Source organism: Melanotaenia boesemani, chromosome 8 (assembly GCF_017639745.1).
Source record: "Melanotaenia boesemani isolate fMelBoe1 chromosome 8, fMelBoe1.pri, whole genome shotgun sequence".
Taxonomy (NCBI): domain Eukaryota; kingdom Metazoa; phylum Chordata; class Actinopteri; order Atheriniformes; family Melanotaeniidae; genus Melanotaenia; species Melanotaenia boesemani.
In genome coordinates, this window is record NC_055689.1 from 21,762,421 (window position 1) to 21,786,092 (window position 23,672).

Genomic DNA, 23,672 nt, shown 5'->3' on the forward strand with positions numbered 1-23,672 from the left:
TTATTAAAAAAATTCATTTGTTTATGAATACTAGCAAAAATAAAGCATATAATGTCATATAAACGACTTCATATCTTACATTGAAATATGCGACACAATGCATCAGTGATCTCTTTCCATCTGGATCCTTATCATACAGGATCCACTGCAGAAATAATTCCCCTGATGAAGGTTGTCTCTTAACTAGGGTTTGTGGGTTAAGTTGATTTCTGCATCTCATAGAGAGCAGCATTTCTCACTGCAGTTATACGCACAGCTAAATCCCAGGCGTGAGTGAAGGGTCACTTTAATGAAAATCTGTCAGACAAACACAGTTCTAGTGTGGAGGGAGGACTAAGTCTGCTGCTAACTAACTATGGAAAAAAATCCCGATTTTCAAACAAATTAATCTCCAGAAATGGAAAATTCGATTTATCGATTTTATCGATTAATCGCCCAGCCCTAGGTTATGGCTTTCAGAAAACCAGCACTGATTGAGACTTGTGAGACCAGAGAGGACAGATGCAAGTTTCACGTGCGCTGCTGGCACCGAATACAAATGCTTATCAGCTTATGATGAGGAACAACGCAGTAAAGAGTGCAGGCAATACTAATTCATGAAAATAGGAAGTTACAGTCATTAGCGACACTACAAGCCACTTTCTCTCCTGACATCTGGACTTCATTGTGTGTGAACTCAAACCAACAGGGAGAGAAAATATTTTAGGTTTTTGTTTGTTTGTTTGTTTTAATCTCAATCTAACATTGACGACGATCACTGAGAAGATTGATCATTAAGGGGCACACACAGATGCCAACGTCAAAGCTGAAAAAAATACATTAATCTAGAAAGCACAGCAACATCAAGGAATGTGATTGATGTGAGGTAAAAATGAAGGTTTTCTGTTTTAGTGCAATCAAATATTGCAAGGTAGCAGAAAGCTTCAAACACAGACCAATAATCGATAAATCCACCAGCCAAACACTCAAAGATAAAATCCCAATCCTCAAAAAAATTTGTATTATGAAGGAAACAGTTAAAATGGAAGTGGAGGAACTTGTGCCAGCAAATTGCTCAATCAACATCCCCTCCCATCACTATCATCATAATCATCCTTATATTTGCACTATTTGCTCATTCAAGTAATTGGCCGATTCATAACGATTTCTGCAACACTTTAAAATATCCATAATCAATATGGACATATATCACTGCAGACTGTAACTTGACTTCAGCCTTTCTGAGTCTTCAACCAAGCGGCTCTGTGAGAAACTTTTCTCACATTCAGGATCAAGTTTCTCTGTGGTTTCCTGACCAGCCGGACTGATTTCTCTGAGATTTATGTAAATGTTGGACAAACCGAGAGGAAAGCGAAAGCCTGCCGCTTGCCTTTACAAGCCAACAACGGGCAGCCCTACGTACCTTTCTTTTCAGCCTGAACATGGGAGCCCAGCCAGAGCAGAGAGGTGAGACTGATCCACTTGAGAAAACGGCTTGCCATCGTGTTTTCGAAGCTCCAGGGGACAAAGCGTCATTCCATGCCAACTAGATGAGACAAAACTTTAGAAACCTCTTTGCGTCCCTCAAGTTAAGTGGAAGAGTTTTCCTTCTCAGAGAAAGTCAGACTTAGGCAGTTCCTTCCCCTCGCAGAAATCTCCAAAAGTCTGAGCCCGAGCATTGGCAGCGAAGACAAACCACTGGCTGCTCTGACGTCAGCAGGAGGAAGGACAGATGCGCGTCTCGCGCTGCTCAGGTGCAGACTGATGAGCACAAAGCGTAAATTAATAGTATTTTTTTGTCATTAAGGGTGCATAGTTTTCAGAAAATGGAATACAGCGTGAAAAGAATCCATAATGTGAACAGCTGCAACACAAAATGTTGGTGATAAACTGAATAAAGTTCCTAAAGTAAGTAAAAACACCAGTAGCTAGAAAATAATGTTTTTAACACTCACTAACAGGAACCCAGCCATTTATCATTCTGTAGATTGAGTTAGTTTGTATGGCTTAATTTAATAATCACTTTAACTTTGTTGAAGCAACTTTAATCATGATTATATTAACTTAAAACATATCTTCTGCTGCAAACTGAAGGTAAATATACTATTTAGCTTAAATTTATGGAGGTTTTTCTTACTTTTCCTGCTAATAACACTAAGTGGTCACAGTTGTTTAACACTGTTGACATTCTTTCTGACCTGCACTTTTGGGATTATGTTCTGATGATATTTCTATAGGCAGTGCTGTACAACATTCACCCAATTGTTGCATGTAATTAAAATTGTAAGATAAATTTACTTTATTTAAATTTTACCATGTAAGCATTGTACTTCAGCTTTGTTGTAATTTTGTGCATTTAAGAAGGAAATACTATTGCAAGGGTGGTCAACGTCAGTCCTTGAGAGCCACAATCCGGCACCGACGAACTTGACTTAAACTAATGAGTCATTGTGGAGATCCTTATAGGCTGTTGGATCCATTTAATTTGAATCAGGTGTGTTGGTGCAGGGATGCATGGAGAGCCTGCAGGATTGTGGCCCTTCAGGACCGACGTTGGCCACCCCTGTACTATTGGGATGGTACAGTAAGGTTATTTGGATTAAGAGATCAAAAAAGTGGAGGATTTTGAGTACTATAGGGTCAGCAGTTTGGTGCAAAGGGGAGTGTGGAAAAGAAGTAAAGCAGTGTTAAACATATGGTTGGAGTAGGTGGAGAAAAGTGTCAGGTTTGGTGTGTGTAAAAGGGTATCAGCAAGAATGAAAGGAAAGGTGTACACAAACTGACTCAGCTGTTGTATGTTTTGGAGACAGTGGCCCTGAGGAAAAGAGTGGAGGCAGAACTGGAGTTAGCAGAGATTGAAATGTTGAGGTTTTCTTTGGGACGGGGAAGAGAACATTTATGGAGGCAATGAAAGAAGATATGAAGTTAGTTGATGTAAGAGAAAAGGATGCAGAGGTTTGGTTAGGAGGCAGGTGATTTGCTGTGGGCTGTAAACACATTTATGATAATGATTTTCACTAACTGATTTTTAGTGCCAGAAAAGGGAATTCCACATCATTTTAAGAACAAATTTGGTCTTTTCTGGTGGATTTGTATTTGTTTTAATCCAATTGGAATCCATTTATCAACTTTTCAACCTGTCACATCCTGTTTCTAAACAGAACACCCTGTTCTCAGTTATGAGTAATGTGAATGATCTCTTGATGGTTATGTGTGTTCAGGATTCACAGGTTATTCTGCTTCATGGTATCCTAGGCACATATTAGCAAAATAAATAATAGCATAGTGTAAAAACCAAGGTACTCACAGATGCTTGGTTAAGAGCATTTAGATGATAATTTAATTATTCTAGCTGTGCATTCTTGTAACAGTTGTTATTTTAGACTAAATCTTTGTGATCTGTAATAATTTAATCTCTGAAGTGAGATTTCTAGTGTTCGATGTTGCCCTTCCTGATGATGGGCTTTGATTGTGATTTGGTACTGTCTGTGGTTAAGTCGTGGGTGTCTTTTCTCAAAGCTCTTTGACCACTAAGCAACTGCCTATTCAGTCAAATCCATTCAGATCTGTGATTGAACTGTATGTCTATCACCACAGGAAGCGCTTAGTCATTCATAAGCTAAGAGATAAAAAAAACAAACAAAAACAAAAAAGCAATTAACAAGTATGTTGGTTTGGCAGGAGATAATTCATTCTGTGCAAGTCAGTAATTAAAATAAGATTGTGGAAATAATTGGCTGGAATACCCCATCAGATATGGACAGTACTCCTGCAAGCTGTAGCTGAGATGATTTCTTTTATTAAAATGCTTTCCTCATCAACCGATCTGTGCAGGATGGACCCAAGACATACTGAGAGGTTTAACTGCAAGCTTTGGGCTTCTCTTTAATACTTTTATGTCATGGTTTGTTGTTTGATGTTTATAGCACAGCGATTGAATGATGAGTGCAAACTATTATAATTTGTTTTCTGGGTTTTATTGTGCAAGCAGAAAACACTCAATTATGTAATTACTGTTCTTTAAACATAAAATAATAAACAAACAAAAACCTTTGTAAGATTTTAAAACAAGCATCCCGGTCTCTCCTTTCTTCACACCCTTTCTGCTTATCATATCATATCAAATCAACATCTTATTTTCTAGGTTCAGTAGTTTGTGTGGGGTGGATTGAGGTTCCAGTTTTGTCTGTGTCCTCAGCGTCCTGGGAAACAAATAGTTGGTGGACACGTTACTCAATGAAACACTGCCATCTTGTGGCTGTTGTTGCTTGAGGCAGGTTGTTGACTATGGGTTTTAAGAGCTGGAGGACCTAATAATGTCTTGGGAAATTTTCAAGATGAGAGTTCAGAATTGTGCAAATCATCAGCTTTTGACTTGATTTATGTGTGCATGATGGTTATAATGATGGCAGATTGAGGTTGATTAATCACTGAAAGCTATAATTATCTATTGTACAAAGACTTGCGACCACTTGACTAAAGATTATCAGAGATTCAGCAGGGGAAGCAGACTACATCTGGTCATAATGTGGACCAGGGCCTTTAAGTCTCAGGAAATTAAGATCAAACTAATCTTTTGGAATCTAAACTGCACAGAGAAGAGTCATTTACAGTCTAAAAATCAGGTGCACAGACAGTTCTGGAGAATTTATTTATTTATTTATTTTTATCTGTCATGCACTGTGTAGGGCAGCTCTGATGCTGCCAAGCTGCGCTGCACTGTGTGAGAAATCAAAGCGCAGGCGTCGAGTCGGGAGGGAGCCTATCTTGCGCAGACTGGGTAGCTACTGTACCTACATGGCCATTGATGCTGCTGGATAGATGTAGTCCCTGATGTAAATAAGAATGGCGAGGATGGCGGACCTAACATGCCGTGATATCTCTGCTTGACATCGGAACCTTTTTAACGCCGTCTGGATTTTATAAAACGCGGGGTCCCATTCTCTCGAATTCAGCTCAATCTGCCTTGACAGCTCGCCCGATGGTTTTCATTTGACACAAAGCAGACGGGCGGATTCTCCTAATAAACACTCGGGAAAAAACAGGTCATTATGACCTTAGTATCCGCCGGTAAAAGAAAGCCATCGGATTGCTATTACACGGCAGCATTCTGCTTGCATCTTTTGCTTTGGATTTCGCGTGCCGTGTCCGGAGAGGGGTATGATCGGTTCAGCGTTGAGGTAAGATTAATGGCCTTCCCTCCCCGAGCATCATAAATGACCCAACTCTCTCCTCCACATCCTCTGCCTCAGCGTGAAAAACATACATGCTTGCTCCCTGTGCATGATTATCAGAAGGCATAGCATGGATATTTTGTAAGCCTATTTGCACAGCTGAGGCACTGAAAATGTCTCGCAGTCCTCTTTGTAAGGTGCAATAAAACAGAGTGATGGCTCATTTGAGGCTATTACATTGTGGTCCATAATCTAAGCTGATCCAGCCAATGTTCAGCGCAGATATGATGGACTCTCTTGTTTTTACAGAAATGTCCTACAGGATGATGTTTCTTTGTTTCTTCTACTTTTTTGACAGGTCATCATGAGGTGAGACAGGTTTTGGCAGCATCATGATGCTAGAGAGGATTAAAAAATGTACAAGTTACATAATAGGATTTGTTAGTTTGTACCTTATTAATTGATGTCATATCCATCCTCACCACAGGCACCCCTCCCACCACTCTGAAGAAATTAAATGCTGAAGCTGACAGTAACACACACGCGTCATTATTCAATTTAATGGCTCACTGAAATCTGCCCAGTATCTGTCTGGAATCTGTGTTTCAACAAACACAGCTCACAGAGACAACACGCCCACAGGAGCAAGGGAAAAAGGGGGATAAACAAGGCATTTAGCTTAGCAGAAACGGCAGAATGAGGAGGGAGAGATGGACAGAGAAGACAGCTCGCCAGATTAGCTCGCCGGAGCAAATGTTGTAGGCTGTGTTGTGATATGAAGGCAGCTGGTTGGCATGTGAACAGCTGTAGATAATGTGAGCACTTTGTGGCCCTTAACTTCAGATGTGAGTCTGACAGTGACCCCTGGATGATGTTCAGAATCACTTGCCTTTGTGCATTGCATCAAGTCCCACTCTGGCTTTTGTAGGGCAAGAGGAGGCAGGGCTGCAGTTCTTCACATGCACACACTGCCCAGAAGCCGCAAGACCCAAACACAGACTGGTGTCACTAGTGGAGATTCAGATGTTGTTTACACTTCCGCTACTGTCCACAGAGTGTCTGAACAAACACATTTAGACCTGAACCACTGCTGCATAGGTGATCTTTCACAACAGATGACATAATCATGCTAATATCACTAAAAATTATTTTAAGCATTTCATGCATACTGTTCAATTCTGGTATGAAAAAGCACAGTAATGGTTAGTCACTGCCTCTTGTGGACTGAGTGATTTATACATCATCAAATGTATTTTATTATTATTATTTTTTTGTATTGCTTTTCTTTTGGCAACAACTACCCAGCTGAAGCTCATTAAAATGTTGTGAAGAGGAGGAACACATTAAATTTTAATGCAGCTTGAGATAAATTTGTAAGATAAGCCACAGTCTCTCTATACTACTGTAAGAAAGGAAGTCAAATAGAGAGGTTGAATGAAGCAGCTGGAATCTTGCCATTTCCACCACTTTTCCTCACACCCACCAAAGTGTCAAAGTTTTCCTTTATTCTGTGAAAGTACCTCTGCAAACTCGCATGACTATGGGTTCGCATGGTTTCCAAAAAGTGTAATCTAATGATTTGAGTGGCTTTTACTTAATGGTTTTTAGAGTTAAATGTGCACACAGCTTTAGTTAAGCTATACATACTTTAAGTTTTCCTTAAGAATAAATCTTTGTAACCTCTTCTCCTATGATTTTAACAATAAATTGTTTGCCAAACACGGCCAGGCAATCCAACAAACAATGGTTCTTATTAATGGATGGGACACATGTGTGTAAGGTATCTGAACTGTGTTTGCACTGGACATCCCTCCCAGAATTACAGCAGAATTAATATATATTTTTTAATATAATTTTTTTAAAATGATAGAGTCAAAGCATCTATAGAAACTCTTAAAATTAGCATGATAAAGTCCGCTATTCTCCTCTTTCTTCCCCACTGCAGAAATGGCTACAGAGGTACGGCTACCTTCCCCATACAAAACCGGGAATGTCTGTCCTGCTTTCAGCCCAAACCATGCACTCAGCAATTGCTGCCATGCAGCGCATCTATGGCCTCAATGTCACAGGGACACTGGATGAGGAAACTAAGGAGTGAGTACACCTGTGTTGAGAGAATATAAGCACAAGCTGTGCAGCACGTGTTCTATTGTTTGACCACTGATGCCCTGTTGATACATCTGCTATACCTGTAAATTTAAATGGGAAGTTTTCGTAGGCTAATGAAAGAGACGTAGATGTTTATTTTACCCTCCATCACGTCACCTGAAACAACATCAGGTGAAGGTTTTAACGCTTTTCCTCTTCTTGTTTTGCATGATGATGCAGTGATATCACGCTAAGGTGAGAACTAATGTTTTGCCTGTGTGTTGTGAGATTTCTTTTTTTTTTTTTGGTGGTTGTGATACCTAATGTGGTATGAATGAGGAGGATTGGAGTTTAGTAGCATTTTGCACCCTTTATTTTGCAGCTGTGATTTTCTGCCTCCTGTCAGGAAGAGAACTGTCAAGTTCACTTCAGTGCTTTGTGTTGTCTTGTGATGCAAACTCTGATCCAAACCTTTTTCACAAACTTAGCTCTTCTCTTCTCTTCTCTTCTCTTCTCTTCTCTTCTCTTCTCTTCTCTTCTCTTCTCTTCTCTTCTCTTCTCAAGTTGGATGCAAAAACCACGTTGCGGAGTACCGGACAAAATCGAAAGTGCCACAAGGTCACGAATGCGGAGATACGCGCTGACAGGACAAAAGTGGCAGCGTACACACATAACCTACAGGTGAGAGACAGTGGAGGTAGTTGTCACGGAGACCGCTGTAATTCTCGTAGGGTTCCGATTCCGACACGCCAGCGTTAATTTTCTCAGCTCTCTTGTGTTTCACATCTACATCACTTTAACCACCTGAGATGGCATGCTGTGTGTTGTCATAGAGAATGAACAAGTACGTCATTTGCGTGGGAGTTTGCAATCACACATGCAGAAAAACACATATTAATGTGTGCTTTGTGGCCTTTATTTTGCTGCTCAGCATATAATTAGTATGCTGGTACAATTAAGAATGGGATTAGGCTGTGCTCTTTTAACACAATTCATTCATTTTTCATTTTTCTTCAAACCAAACAGTTTCAGCAGAGTTGTATGAAGATTGGAGGGTTTCCTCTCCCTCATACAGAAACTGCTTAAAACTGTGTGTAAATTATCCATAATCTCAGCAGAAAAATTCAAACTCTCATCTTATCTGGCATGATTAAGCTCAGGCTTTTAATAGGTTCTGAAGAGAACAGATAAACGGGTCTCTGGCACAACTGCAAATTGACAGGTTACAGCAGTAATAGATGATAACACTGCCAATTTATTCAAATCCTCCTTTCCTTCCTCCCCGAATTTGAATTGATGAACCACCTCTTCTAATGGAATGTCAGTCAGTGCTGAGCCAGTGCTGCTGCTGCCTGCAATTCATTCGTGAAAATGAGTGGAGAGAGAGGGAGATTTCCCTTCCCTCTCTGCCTGCCAGAGACTGATAACGACTGCTGTGTTAAAAGTTCAACGAAAGCTGCTGGGCTTGAAATAGTTGTGTCAAGTGCAACTTTTTTTGTGTCAAGTCATTCTAAAAAGTGAAAATATTCACTCAAAGTTAATGAGATAACAAGGCAAGGGTTAGATGCATCATTACTTCCAATTCTCCTGAATATTGTGTTTGCTGCAGTTTCTTATTATTACAAACTCTTCATGCACAGCATGTTTAGCTTCTGCCTCTTTAAAACTGTTTTCAAATGGTATGCTTGTTTTTCTTCTTGCAGTATAAAAAATGTCACACCAAAGGTAGGGGCCCGTGAGACTCATGATGCCATCCGGCGGGCATTTGATGTGTGGCAGGGTGTGACTCCTCTGCGCTTTGAGGCTGTTCCATACAGTGCCCTGGAGACTGGCAGGCGTGACGTGGACATCACTATCATCTTTGCTTCGGGTTTTCATGGTGACAGTTCACCCTTCGATGGGGAGGGAGGATTCCTCGCACATGCCTATTTTCCAGGTCCAGGCATTGGTGGGGACACGCACTTTGATTCAGATGAGCCTTGGACCCTGGGGAACCCTAACCATGATGGTGAGAAAATGGGTGTAAGGCTAAACTGTGTATGATGGAGAAAGCAGTGGGATTAATGAGTAAAGATGAGGTGACAAAGAACCAACAGTAATAGAGCAAATAAGGAAAAAGTCAAGAGAAGCAAGAGAGAAGACAGTGGAGAAAGAAGAGTTGTTAAGTGGAAGAAGTGAGGAAAGCAAACAGATAAGAGAGTAGTCATCTGGAAAAATGGATGAGAAATGATGGAAAGCAGATCATGGAAATACAGATGGCTTGACAGGAGGGCATTATGACAGAGATGGTATCGCAGGGTATGGTGTGAGGGATGCTTAGCCAAAAACAAAGAATGCTGAGATGTCTTTGATGCGGCTGTGCTCTGTAAAGACGCATTACCCCATCTGTCAGGACTTTTTTTTCCCCTTATAATAAGCTCTTCAGATGATAGGATAGAGAGCCCTGCTATTTTAAGACATTGCTTGCTGGCACATGAGTATGATTATTTTGTTTTATAGAATTTGATGTAGCTCAGTGGCTCTGGCAGAGCAGCTCAGAGAGGAAAATAAGATACCTTTCTGAGCCATGCAACCAAACACACTTTAATTACTTTACCTACAGGGTGCCAGGCTTATGAGAGCACCACCAGGCTTCATGTGCCATTTGCTAACATCCTCTCCTCCCATTGAGGGAAGGGCTACAGATAACATTGTGTGTTTTTAGAAACTGCCCCCCCTTCTGCTACTTTCCCTGTTTTTCTCTTTTATTCGCTAATAGTAATAGTCTTAGACTCCCAAGTCAGATTTATGTTCACCCCTGTGAAGCATCCTATGGTTATCCATTTGGAGAGCTGAGGCTGATTTTGAAAAGCTTATGTCTCAGCATGTGTGTCTGGGAAGCAGTGTGATCTTTAATGGGCTTTCACAGCAGTATAATTGTAAATGTTGCATGCTAACATGTGCGTTAATGGTAGCTCCATCCTCTCTCCAGGGAGTCCTCATGGGACATTTTTGGGTAGGTGGAAGAGGCTGGTTGAGTTAGATAAACGGGGGAGGTAACCTTTTAGCTGCTGACTGAGGGTCAGTCGCAGTTCTGTGCAGTGCTGTTGGCAGTAGTGAATATAATATTGCAAAGGGCAACACTCTCCTGAGGACAGCTTCAGTCACAAGCTGTACTTAAGTGGTGTATTTTTTTTTAATCAGGTCGACACTCGAAGCTGAATTCTGAATATATACTCTGGCTGGAACATTTTCATGTCTTTTTTGTATGTGTGTGTGTTTGAATATGATATGAAGTGGACACACAATGTTTGTCCATGGTAGACATTTATGCTTAGGTGCATTACATTTATGCCCTGGGCAGCAACCTGAGCATGTGAATCTCTACATTAGGTGAGCTGTTGCTTGTATTTTCCTTTTTGGAGCATAAAATAAAAGTGCTCCTTGTTTACAGTTAACTGTCATTAATATTTATTTACAACTTTTTGCACCACTTTAGCTCTGTGGAGGTTACCTCTGGACCAGAAGGCAGCAAGTAATGACTAATTTAATCTTTTAGAATTAAGTTAGTCAGTTGGCTATTGTTAGTGATGTTTTTAATGATTTGTCTATGTAATGGTGCAACAAAAATGCCCAAGACACTGAACCTCATATATGTTCACCCCCATGAAAAGCTTATGTCTTAGCATGTGTGTCTGGGACGCAGTGCCATTTTTAATGGGCGTTCACAGCAGTATAATTGTAAATGTTGCATGCTAACATGTGCGTTAATGCTCCAGCCTGTCTCCTGGGAGTCTTCAGGCTCCTAGTGGTCCGATGGCCATGGGGGTTGCCTTCATCTTCTAGGGCACAGGTGTCAAACTCTGGTCCTCGAGGGCCGGTATCCTGCAGGTTTTCATTGTTTCCCTGATCTAACACACCTGACTGAAATTAATGGGTTATTGTGAAGAAGTTGACAAGAAGCTGTTGGATCCATTTGATTTTATTCAGGCGTGTTAAATCAGGGAAACAATAAAAAACCTGCAGGATACTGGCCCTCGAGGACTGGAGTTTGACACCCCTGTTCTAGGGTTTCTTCAGTTCTTCATTTAACCATCTATATTACTCCACTTTCATATATTCTTTTTTCCTGATATTTCCGTCGTTGGGGATGGCTACATCAGTGGCTTTCCTCTGCTGCTTATCCATGATCACAGTGTCTGGTTGGTTGCCCTTATCATTTTGTCTGGAAGCCCCACAAGATCTTAGCAGTCTTACTCTCTACCACCTTGCGAGGTCTTTCCCGCTTTAACCTAGGGTTCTCCATCTCATATTCTGCATGGATGTTTCTGTACACTATGCTGGCTACTTGGTTATGGTGTTCCATGTATTATCTTTCTGTCAGTATCTTACACTCTGCTGTGAGGTGCTGAATTGTTTCATTCTTTGCACAGCTGGTGCCTGGGCTCCTGCCTGGTGTGGTAGATCTTAGCCTCTATTGCCTTAACGCTAAAAATCCTGTGCTGCAATGATTAGTGCCTCTGTGATGTCCTTCAGTCTAGCCCTATCTATTCATTGGTAGCACATTTCAAAACTAAAAGGTAACATGACTGGTCAGCATGACCAAAGACTTCTGGGTGGTAGAAAATAGAAGAAGATAAATAGAAAGACTAAAAAAAGACTATGTCTCTGGGCTCTTGAAGATGTTTCCTGTCTCTTTCAAGGGCCCTTTTCAGGTCTAACCGGCTGACTGGGAGTTCCAGCCATTGAAGTTTTCCTTGGATCATAGGCTCATTCAGAGATTTTGAGTTTTGTTGCTGTCTCTTCAAGCACTTAAGATTACCATGAACTGTATGACTAAGAATTTACACAAACATCCCAATATGTGGTGTCCACAATGCTTATATTCTATGTATCATGTACTATTTGCATCCTGAGTTCAGTTTTCCTTTTTTCCTCTCTAGGCAATGACCTGTTCTTGGTTGCTGTTCATGAGTTGGGCCATGCCCTCGGACTGGAGCACTCCAACGACCCCACTGCTATCATGGCACCTTTCTACCAGTACATGGACACAGAGAACTTCAAACTACCTCATGATGACCTGCAGGGCATCCAGAAAATCTATGGTAACATTTTATTGCTGCAACATTACCACATAACAAAACACTTAGCATTAAAGCTCTAAAACTTAGTCACTGTTTCAAATGTTGCTACATCCGTCATAATGGGTTGAATGCCAGAAAACAGCATTTGTCAGCTGTTAAAGAGGTCTGCCAATCTGTGATTTTCAAAGCAACATGAGTCAACTAACAGACTGCCAAAGAGGCTAAAAATTCTGTGCCAAAGTAAAGTGTTCATTGCTCAAGAGATATATCAATGGGGACCATCCCAAATATAGCAAAATCTTTCAGGCAAGGAGGAATTATAGGGAGTGAGGGTGTCATGCTGTGTGTTTTTGTAATTTTAGGACCACCAGATAGAGCTCCACAGCCAACCAGGCCTCCACCAACAGTCCCTCCTCCTCGCTTCCATCCTCCCTCAGACCCCCGGAAGCACGATCGCCATGTCAGACCCCATCGCCCACCACAGGGGTCAAAACCGTCCAACCCCAACTCCAAACCAAACATCTGTGATGGAGGCTTCAACACTCTGGCCATCCTCCGACAGGAACTTTTTGTGTTCAAGGTAAAGCAGATAATCAGCCTGAGTTAGCATTTCTGCTGGTCACGGAGCAATTTGGGATGACACTTCTAATCTGTCTTGTCTATTTCTATAGGATCAGTGGTTCTGGAGGGTACGAGACAACTCAGTAGTCCCTGGCTACCCCATGCAGATAAATTACTTCTGGAAAGGCTTGCCTCCAAAAATTGATGCTGTGTATGAAAATAGTGAGGGAAAGTTTGTCTTTTTTAAAGGTAAAAATGAAACAATTTTGGGATTTTCTGTGTTTTTTTTTTTCTTTAATAATTTTTTCATACATTGGTTGTGCTTTTGATCAAAGTAAACACATTGTTGATATGATGCAACTTCCTACACCCGGTTTCACACTTTAGCTAAATGCAGTGAGATCCGCAACCAGAAATAAACACTCCAAAGCAAAAAAGGAAAGAAAAAATGTTTAGCAAATGTCTCTACAAGTGCTTATAAAAGTGTGAGCTCTTTAACATACAGTAATCCTTCACTGGATAATAATGGAAGGGGTGATTGTGAGGTTGTAGCATGCTGTATGGCAGGAAAACGGGTGCAGGTCCCAGAGAGCCATCCTTCCATCAGGCAGATTAATATGACATCTGTCACCCAGTGGGATCAGTGAGCGTCATGCTTTATTTATTCACTCAGAGGGACTTAACCATGTGTGTATACATGGGCATGTGCATGTGAGTGTCTAGCCACAGCACAGCAACCACAGCAGCTCTCCTCACTCTGCCTGAGGCACTTTTGATCAATCTGAATTAAAAGCAGCAATAACTTAAATGAAACTCAAAACAAGAAGTCTCAGTGGAGCTGCCATCAGAGCATCATCTTGCTGCTTATTGTATTAAAGTAATGCTGCATAGATTTTTGTTTTCATTTTTTTGCTGTGCAGATAATCTTAAAATAAGGTGATAGATCTGGCCTTTGAAATCATGTGCAGTGAAAACAACACTAGACACAATAAAACCCACACAGAGGAGAAGAATACACTGAAAGCCCCAAGTGTTTTCTCTAGAGTGATTTTGAGTTGATATTCACGGTTGTGTCATTATTACAGTGCATCCTAATACTGTTTATTTTTTATTTTTTCCTTTCTTTTCCCTTTTTAATTTAGGAAACCGTTTCTGGGTATTCAAGGACACAACTCTCCAGCCTTCGTACCCTCAGGACATCTCTCTGTTTGGGAGTGGAATGCCCACACAGAGTATCGAGACAGCCGTCTGGTGGGAAGATGTTGCCAAGACCTACTTCTTCAAAGGAGACAGGTCTGTGTGGATTAGTAGCTGTATCATGGAGTCAAGGATTTTGCAGAATTGCAATCTGGCCAGGTTGAAAATACATGAGACCACATGAGACCAGTGATGCATTAAGCTATTTAGGATATGGCAATGAAAGTTCATTCCATACAGACTGTTACAGGAACTTATGTATGTTCATATTTTAGCTTTAAATCAGTTTGGGCATACTTATTGTTTTATGTGGATTGTCCCTCTCCTTGTTGGACACCTATTTCCATTTAATTAAATTTTGTTTATACTGACCATGGAACAGTTTTTATCTTTGCCTCAGTCCATCATATTGTACATAAGCTTGAGGTCAGACAGCTGCAGAATTTCTGCTAAACATCTTGTTTATCTGCATTTAAACTTTTATTTTCTTGGATTGCCTCTTCCCTGCCATCAAGCCTGCGCAGACACACATGCACACAGAAAAAAGATAATCTCCACAACCTCATCATCACCCTTTTTAGAACATTCAGTTACACTTGAGCTTTCATACCTCTGTCCAGTGATGAGATGTCAAACACCCAGTTTTAGACATTGGTTGTTATTGTCACAAGATGCTAAAGGCTGTCTGTCTGTCTGTGACAGAAATGTGGTTTGTATGTGAATAACCTGAAACTGCCCGTTTGGCATGCCCAGTTGTGACAGCAACAAAAAACCTTTTTAAATGTATTCTTTCGGAAATTTTTTCTTGACAGTAACTCAGCCTGAAGGTGATGCTAGGCTCCATTGTCTCAGCTGAGGTATTCAAGGTCCTTGAGGATGCGGTAGAAATTGTTCTAACTTCTTGTTTACGTTACATTTCTTTTATACAGAGCCTATTAATTTTGATAAAACATGTTGTTGACATCAGAGTCTCTTCAAAGCAACAAAATCAGAAGATTAGTTGTTTATCTGTGTGTGTCTCAGGGGTTATACAGTATGAGAATATGCCGGTCTGACTCACATGTTCAGCTGTCTTGATAAATCATTTCCTGAGAGGTCGAGGGTAGCAGATGACAAAATCCTTTGTCATCCTGAACCACTCAATGTACCAATCTGACAATCAGGATATTCTGTCAGTCATCAAAAACACAATTTGATTTCTATGCATGAGTGCATGTGATGTGATGCTGCTGGTTCTCTAATTAGACATAAAAAATAAATAAATAAAACACTGGGTAAAATTATGAACCCAGTCAATGAGAAGCATATCAATTACAGCTACTTCTGAAACTAATTTGCATACCAGATGGACACAGCGTGGATGATTGATTGACCACTTTTTTCATTCATTAAGTCCCTTGTAGTCAAGCTAAATGTGAAGCTCAGCTGCATGCTTTAGACAGCTGACTGCCATTCATTATCAACATGTTACACAAATTTCATCATATGTCATAGTATCAAGCTGCAAGGTAGGTTTTACCTGTTTTGAAAAATAAGCAATGTGCTTGATGAGTCATGGAAACTCCTTGCAATTGGGTCTGACTTCGCAAAGATTTAAACAAAATGACTTACTGGCTGTTTCTGGTCTGGACCAGCACACAGTAAACTCACATGACTGACATCAAGCCACTTATGATTAAGTCTTCTATATATTCCCTGTTAGTAAAGCAACCCCTGCAGTAGAACTCACTTGGATTAAAATTTCTTTCAAATTTCTTTGTTGCAGTTTCAAAATTTTCTTTGCTAGTGAATGAAAGCCTCACAGCATTAGTATTTGGCTCCAACTCCTTAGCTCACATTCAAATTGAAGAAAGGTGAAGTAAAAAGCAAGCTGCAGCAGATGTATATATCAGAAACAGTAAACCTGGCATAAAATTGTATTTTGTGTGGAATAATGATATGTTAATGCTTCATAGTATATTATAAAGTTCACTCCTCAGCACAACTTCACACAACCTGGCAGGAGGGTGCACTATCACTAGTTTATATTTCAAAATCCCCATTATGCTGAGTAAATTTTGGTGTGGGCAGTTCAGCAAGATGGAAAGCAAAGCAAAAAACAGTAAAGCTGAACTGACAATATCGGGAGAAGGCTGCATTTCTACAGATTTTTTTTTAAAGGAATATTTCACTTGGTGTGCCTCTAATTAGTATATTAAATAGACAATAAATTTTGTGCTTTCTTTCTAGAGAAAGAACTTTTTTTCCCCCCCATGGATTCATAGGATTCAGAAAACAGGTTGATTGCAAAGGATAATTGTTGATTATCGGAGAAGGGCTAGGATTAAATAAGTTTTGCTTCTTCCTACCACCTTTCAGACATGTTAACTGGATACATTTGTATGTGTGTTGCTGTGCACGTGTATGTGTGGGGATATGTGTGTGTTTATATATATATATATATATTTATATTTAAGTAGATGTGCATAGATGGGTGTGTTAATAGTGGGTAGAGATTTATTTAAAGACTATAGATTTATTTTTTGCATATGTATATATGTACTTTTAAATTAGTATTAAAGATTGTTTTCTTGTGTTGATTTGTATTATGTTTGGTAAAATGATGTCGACATGTCTGGAATAAATCAAATTAAATCAGAGGAATTTAGAATTAGACGTGTGTCAGCACTGATTATGGCCCCTTCAGTGTAAAGTGAAAGTGTCTCTAAACCTGTGTTTCAATTTTTTTATACCCCTGTCTGTCCTCGTGTAGATACTGGAGGTATAATGAGGACATGAGGACCATGGACCCCGGTTACCCTAAACCCATCACCATCTGGAAGGGCATCCCTGACTCACCACAGGGGGCTTTTGTGGATAAAGCTAATGGTATGGCCATCTAACTGACTGTAAAATCTGTTAGTATGATTCATCAGTCGATTGTAACTAAGTACATTTACTTACTGAAATGCACATTTGAGGTACTTGAAGATTCTGGAATAGATGTAATGTGCTTTTTACATGAAGGTAAATCAGAATAGAAGTTTTCTTGCTGGATAGGCTCCAGCTTTCCTTTGACCCCGAATTGGAATAAGGGGTATAGGAAATTAATGAAGTTTTTTTATTTTTATTTTTATCATTCTGAGAACATTTATATGAGCTTTGTAACTATAAAGGAAAACCTTTGTGGAATGATATTAATATTTTCATCAAAATAAAGGATGTGACTTCTGTCACTGGTAGGATTAAAGTTTTATTTTTTCTACTTTACAAGCATTACTGGTGTGATTCACAGCAAGGAAACAGTAAACTGAGTGAAGTTGTGAAGTGTAATACTGATATTTCTCTGTAATAATATGTTATCTATTTGACTGTGGTGTATTATTATAGTTGTTCAATCATCAGGAAAATGTAGCGACGTAAGCTATAATGTTTTCTGTAGCTGAAGAAGACAAATTGGAACCACAGTCTTAGTTGCATGCACATTTTATCACTGTCAAACAGTTTACAAAACTTTTGAAAAAAAAAAAATGTTTGTATCTCTCTATCCAGGCTTCACCTACTTTTACAAGGGGAAGGAGTACTGGAAGTTCAACAACCAGCTCCTTCGTGTGGAGCCTGGCTACCCAAGGTCCATTCTGCGGGACTTCATGGGCTGTGACGGCCTACCTGCTGACCCTGACTGGGACTGGAGTCCCCCCGTGGCAGAGGAGCGCCACTACGACAACGGTGACGTAGATGTCGTCATCAAACTGGATGGTGTAGGGGGTACAGAGAAAGCTGTGGCCATTGCCATCCCCTGTGTTCTGGCACTGTGCATGATGGTCCTCCTCTACACCATTTTTCAGTTTAGGAGGAAGAGTACACAACGCCACATACTATACTGCAAGCGCTCCATGCAGGAGTGGGTCTGAGGGACTGTTACTGCACTGTAAAGAGAGGAGTGTGAAGCTTTGATAAAGGCTCAGTACATGAGGTTTGCCATGTTGGCAGTTTTCAGAGCTGCTGGAATTTGTAACATGCAAGCTGCAAGGAAGGGAAGCGATCAGCAGAACTCAATGAAGACAGTGATGGAGCCACATCTCCTTTGTCCAACTAATATGTATGTATCTGCTTTGACCTTTTCTGTATCTTGGAATGAACTCAATTTAGTGAGAAAGAATTATGCTCCTGTAAGTGGGACCTTTGTCTATCCCCATCACTGCATGCCGCTTAAAAAGCCCTTAGCACTAACTTCAGTGGACAAATTAGATTTAGGATATTACTTTACTTTTATTTCTTGATTAAATTGCCCTGGGCTGTGCTTTTTTTTGTTTTTCAGTTTAGGGTTTTGGTAAAAAAAAATTATTCATTGTGTGGAGGAGTGATACACAAACCAAATATGACCTTTTCTTCCAAAGAGGATTACTGCTCAGTGTTGTTTTTGATTGGATATTTTTCCTCCTTGGATCAAACATTGTGGATCAGACTCTGATTTCCCTTTGCCATTTCTGTTCATATACATCCATCTGCTCTGTAACCTATTTGGAGAGAAAGCAGCTGTAAGCAGGAGCTAGTAACTCAAGACTACTCAAGACTGTTGGGGCGGTCTTTCTCCAAAACAGGGGCCAAAACCCTCTCTGCAATATTTATGAGACTGCCTTAATCACAGACTGCTTAACTTCTGTCTGTCTCTGTTTCTCTGGTGTGGAAGTTGGATACTGAGTGGCACAGAAGGAATATGTAAACTCATGTGTGAAGTCATTAATTAGTGCCCACAATGCAACTTTAAACCAGTAGTTAAGGACAGTTTGATCCACAACAGGCTAATTGTTCATGGAAATGTCAGCTGCCAAAGATCAGCTTTCATTTACTGCCTCACTGGAGGGTGTGAGAGAGAATGGGAAGGTTAGTTATGCCTGTGCGTTTGTGTGTGTGTGTGTGTGTTTGAAAGAGAATATTTCCCCACATCATTTATATATGGTACTGTAATTTCTGTTATTGAACAGCTAACATCCTGCTTTTCTTTGTGTCTTTTTGTTTTTTCTTTTCAAATTTTGTACAAAGTTTGAGTTTGATAAAATTTTTCAAAAAGAGCTTGACACAAAGAATGAGACGAACAAGAGACAAGAGGGTAAAGAAACTAACAGAAAATCATCCATGCGTCTTTATTTTCCAGAAACACATCTGCCTTGTGTCAGTGTTCAATGCTATTGCACAGATTGCTCAACATACACACTTCAGCAAGTAGCAAAAACAGGTCTTGATGAATTACACTGCTGTTAAGAAGGCAGCATTTATCAACAGTAATTAGAAATAATTTGAGGAAATAACAAAGCTTACTTTTGGCAGAATTTTGGACTTTAGGGAAAAGAGTTAAAAAAGAGTGTTGCCTGTGTGTTTTGTAATAGAGCCAGGCTGTTTTATGTACTGTAACTGTAAGTAAGCAATATGCAAATACTATACATAGCCTACAGTATGCTACATTAACAAATTGCTGTTAAATGTTTATAACCACTTCCATATTGTTGGATATAACAGAACAAACTAGCAAAGTCTGATGACCCACATTTCAGATCTGTTTTATGAGACATGATGTCTCAAATATAGACAAGCTCACACACACATACACACAGATATATATTTAAATACATATAAAACATCATAAGTGAATATTGTTATATGTTTTAACCATTTAATCAGGCAAATATGGTAATCAGTTTGGTGTAAGATAGAAAAAAAGAAGACACTGAGGTAAGAACAAGCTAAATTGAGATTTTTTTTATTGTCATTTATACATATTGTGTTGCAAAAACACCATACAACATGATGATACTGATGAAACGAGCTGTCTTGGAGTTGCTTTTGGCCTGCCATACAGTTAACAGTGTGACCATGTCGTAAAGCATTTTCTCAGTTTTCCAGATGAGGTCTGTGAGCTTTCATGAAGTGATTCTCTTTTTTTTTTTTTACTTTGTGCTCATCGTTTTTTATTTACTTGAAAAGGTCACCAATATGATATCTGACCGATTTTTCCACTTATACTGAGGCATCAGCGTTTTATAACATATCACAGTTTTAACATGTTCTTATCTTCCACTCATTTCAATGAGAATTGTTGAACTGTGGCTCATGGGGATGAGAATTTATCCATCATCATTTGTAACTGATAAAAACTTACATACAGTAAAGGGCAATGCATGCAGGTGTTACGCTGGGATGTCATTCTTTCATATCTGTTGACCATTGCTCTTGTACCAGTCTCTCCCTTTATGGTAAATAACTAATTCAATCAGCCTTGCAGGTTTCTGCTGGATGCATTGACAGATTTCAGTTGGTAATACTTTATGATACATGCAAAATGGCTTCCAGTGTATCCTTGCTGTTCTAAACTGTTCTAAAATGTAACTAGAGGAACAGCTTTGATTGGCTGAATTCCTCTGCATATCAGTCCATGTTGATGCATGAGTGCTGTAATTTAAAGTGGAAAGAAAGCCTTTGGTGTTGTGTGTGATATTGTATCAATTTGTATGTTTGTGATGAGGGTCTGATGGCTCCATAGAGTGCAAATTAAACAGGCCAGAGGGTTAAGTAGGTACTATATATATATATTGCCGTATTTATTCCTGTGTGCTCAGCACTTCACATCTTGCATTGCATTGTATCATGGGAAAGAAGCTGTCAATAAAGTTAAAGTTAAAATGCAATATTTTTTCTACTCTCACAGCTACCAAGTAATCTTTTTCTTTCTGTTTCTGCTTCAACAACAAACCAGTTTTTTTTATTTTACCTGGTAGAAATAATTCCAACTTTTAGAAACTATACACATTCAGAACAGTGTAAAGATTTGTAATTTATATGAAAAGCAGGAAGTCTCATTGCATTGATCCTCATTTTCTTTCTTTTTAATTTAGTCTGCCTTGACACTTGCTGCTAAGCATTAGGGCTAATCTGGAGTGTCATTCAAGGAAGTGGATGGGACTGATTAGACAGCACTCAATACACCAGAGAGGTGAAAGGAATAAAGGAGACAAGGAACAATCTCTGCACTCTAGATGCCATACACAGTTATGTGCAGTAAGTTGCACAGAGTATGAGAGGCTAAAATATTGCATAGTATGTATATATGGTATCAGCCAGGCTGTATATTGTCTGCTTTGGACAATTTTGTTTTTAATCCACTGATTTAATGGATAAAGAAAATGCTGTGTGTTGTAAATAAAACAAGTGCATAATAAATGTGTCTGGCTGTTGTACTCTGATGCAAACATTTGATTTTAATACTGGTGATCAGTTTGAATGTTCATGTCAAGGTTAAAGTGAAATGCTAAATATGCACAACAAGGCTGTTTACATGTGGACCTAAATAACAATTTAACAGGGAAATTTGGATGAATTCATGCACAGTATGTAATAACCACTGAACAGAGCAAATTAAAAAAATGGTCAAAATGATATTAAAGGATTTTTTAATGTTATTTGAAGTAAAGTTAAGTGAAGTTTTTATGAGTAGTCAGCTCTTACCTTAGAGTAAACTTCTAAAATTTCACAGCAGCTTGAACAATATAGTAGATTAATACCCAATATCACTTTTGCATCAGTATTTACTTTGTTTTACCACATTTTCTCATCTGAAAAACCTCCACATTGCTATGGATCATTGCAGTGACTGGGCAGCAGGTCTCAATCATTTCTTTGGCTCTTAATGTTTTCTTACTTATTGTTTTGCAAGGACTAATCTCTGCAGTGTCATGTTGCTGTTTTGGGATTAGATTGGCCCAGTTGTCAGTTACAAATGATCAGCAGCAGGAAACTGTACAGCATTTGTATAATGAGCAATGATGTACAGTAATATGGACATTTCATTATTGAAGCAATAGAAAAGAGTAAAAATGCACAAAAAAGCATTTGCTAAAACAGCAAAGAAATTAATATTTACATACACAAACATGCACCCCCCCCCCCCCCCCCACACACACACATATATATATATATATATATATATATATATATATATATATATATATATATATATATATATATAATGTAATGTACATTTGTGTAAGGCAAGGCAAGGCAGTTTATTTGTATAGCACATTTCATGTACGGGACAATTCAAAGTGCTTTACATAAAACAAAGGCATTACAGATATTTAGAAATAGTAACAGGCATCAACACATAATCACAATAAAATAATAAATTACATTAAAATGATTAAAAGCAAGACAAATTTTAAAAAAAGGGGTTTATGCGTTATGTTATGTGTATTGCACATATAACAAACTAACTACTCAAAAGTACTTCACATTTACATGTCCCAGCTTTTCAAGCAAATGCAAATAAAAATTTTAGTTAAAGTGAAAAACAAATTTTTCTGCTAAGAACTGAACAACTTACTAACTAAAGATACTTACCAACTAAAGATAAAAGCCCTAATGGTAATGCTGTACATGCTGGACTTATTGATCTGTGTTGCACTGAGCTGATGGCTTTGACGGACACTTTTCCTTGTTGCAGATTTCTTTGTAGCCTTCGGCCTGAGTTAGTCCACTTCCTTTTTAAGTAAAAAAAAAAACAAATAAATAATAAATATATATATAAATATTAATTTAAATAATAATAATTAATTCAGAAAGCTATTTAGATCTCATGAAAATATATATATACAAGGATATATGTAGAATAATGTACCATCTATTAGATTGTAGAGGAGGCAGTAGTCATTGGGACCGGTTGCATTCTGAGATGTTGTATGAGACATAGCCTGTACAGAGACAATCACAACATTATCACTTTTACATTTTTAAAAATAAATAAGAAAAACAAAGTAAACCTACCCTAATTTTGCAGAACAGTTTTGCTGCTGGAGGAGCAAACTCAAAATTCATATTTGTCGCTTTGCCAGTCTGAGGAGATGTGTGCTTCACTTCAAGAGACTGTGGAGACTTTTTCATCATCTGAAGTGAAGAAGAAAAAAAAAAGCCTACACTTATTAAATATTAATGTATTATGGTTGTGAGACTTGTGAGACAAGATAATTTATTTCTAAGATTGCATGTGAAAATTCTTAAAAGATTTGAATCTCTTAACAAAAATAGAATAAAGCAATACATTACCTTATACATGCACTTCTCAGAGTCATCGTAACACTTGTCTGTGCTCCATTTTTCCACTTGGTTCACCAAATCACTGAGAGGTTGGGAGCATGGCAACTTAAAGGTCCTGTAAAGAAAATCAGAGCATTAACATAAATATTCCTCCACTATTCTTCTTTCTTTTCTTTAAAATGAAAAAATACTTTGTAGAAAGAAAAAAAAAAATCACATAAACCAAGTAATAACTCCAAAATAAAATGAAAGAAAATAAAGAAAAAGGCTCTTACCATATCACAATACATCTTGATGCATCAACACCTGAGAGGACAGGCGGCGCAAACAGCAGAAATAAAGCAAAGACAAGCAGAGCTCTGACAGTCATTGTGATCACAGCAGGAATGTCTTCTGCAGGACGAGTGTTTAGACATGTGCTTCTTATGGCACATATATGACATCTTCTAATGCGCAACTAATAGTGTGACTCAGACATGCAATAGCAGCCTGAATGGTCATCATGCAAAATTAATATTCTCTTTGTGACTGATTTCTTCCTCAT

At 38.9% G+C, this 23,672-nt stretch overlaps 2 protein-coding genes across 5 annotated transcripts in view; one reads left to right on the forward strand and one right to left on the reverse strand.

Moving 5' to 3' along the window:
• LOC121644397 (epidermal growth factor receptor) overlaps positions 1–1,691 on the reverse strand; it is a 31,785-nt gene extending 30,094 nt beyond the window's left edge. Inside the window, exon 1 of the mRNA XM_041992291.1 lies at positions 1,403–1,691. Within this exon, the coding sequence (XP_041848225.1) occupies positions 1,403–1,481 (79 nt within the window). The 5' untranslated portion in view covers positions 1,482–1,691. The remainder of the gene's footprint in view (positions 1–1,402) is intronic.
• Positions 1,692–4,729: 3,038 nt separating this feature from the next.
• On the forward strand, positions 4,730–21,311 carry mmp16b (matrix metallopeptidase 16b (membrane-inserted)). Of its 4 annotated transcripts, XM_041993606.1 has the most exons (12): positions 4,730–5,159; positions 7,099–7,247; positions 7,482–7,496; positions 7,806–7,922; positions 8,945–9,249; positions 10,720–10,755; positions 12,164–12,325; positions 12,667–12,884; positions 12,976–13,114; positions 14,008–14,158; positions 16,815–16,930; positions 17,594–21,311. In XM_041993606.1, the coding sequence occupies exons 1-12, from the start codon at positions 5,031–5,033 to the stop codon at positions 17,953–17,955; spliced, it is 1,899 nt and encodes a 632-aa protein (XP_041849540.1). In that variant the 5' UTR covers positions 4,730–5,030; the 3' UTR covers positions 17,956–21,311. The 4 variants fall into 4 exon arrangements, with proteins under 4 accessions (XP_041849540.1, XP_041849542.1, XP_041849541.1 ...); XM_041993608.1 differs by lacking the exon at positions 10,720–10,755; XM_041993607.1 differs by lacking the exon at positions 7,482–7,496.
• Positions 21,312–23,672: the final 2,361 nt, after the last annotated feature.

Excerpts from the sequence above, each read along its gene's own strand:
- mmp16b (XM_041993606.1), top strand. The coding sequence starts at position 5,031 with ATGACCTTAGTATCCGCCGGTAAAAGAAAGCCATCGGATTGCTATTAC. Across the intron at positions 10,756-12,163 it reads TCTGGACCAGAAGGCAGCAA|GCAATGACCTGTTCTTGGTT; the intron begins GTAATGACTAAT and ends TTTCCTCTCTAG. Across the intron at positions 14,159-16,814 it reads TACTTCTTCAAAGGAGACAG|ATACTGGAGGTATAATGAGG; the intron begins GTCTGTGTGGAT and ends GTCCTCGTGTAG.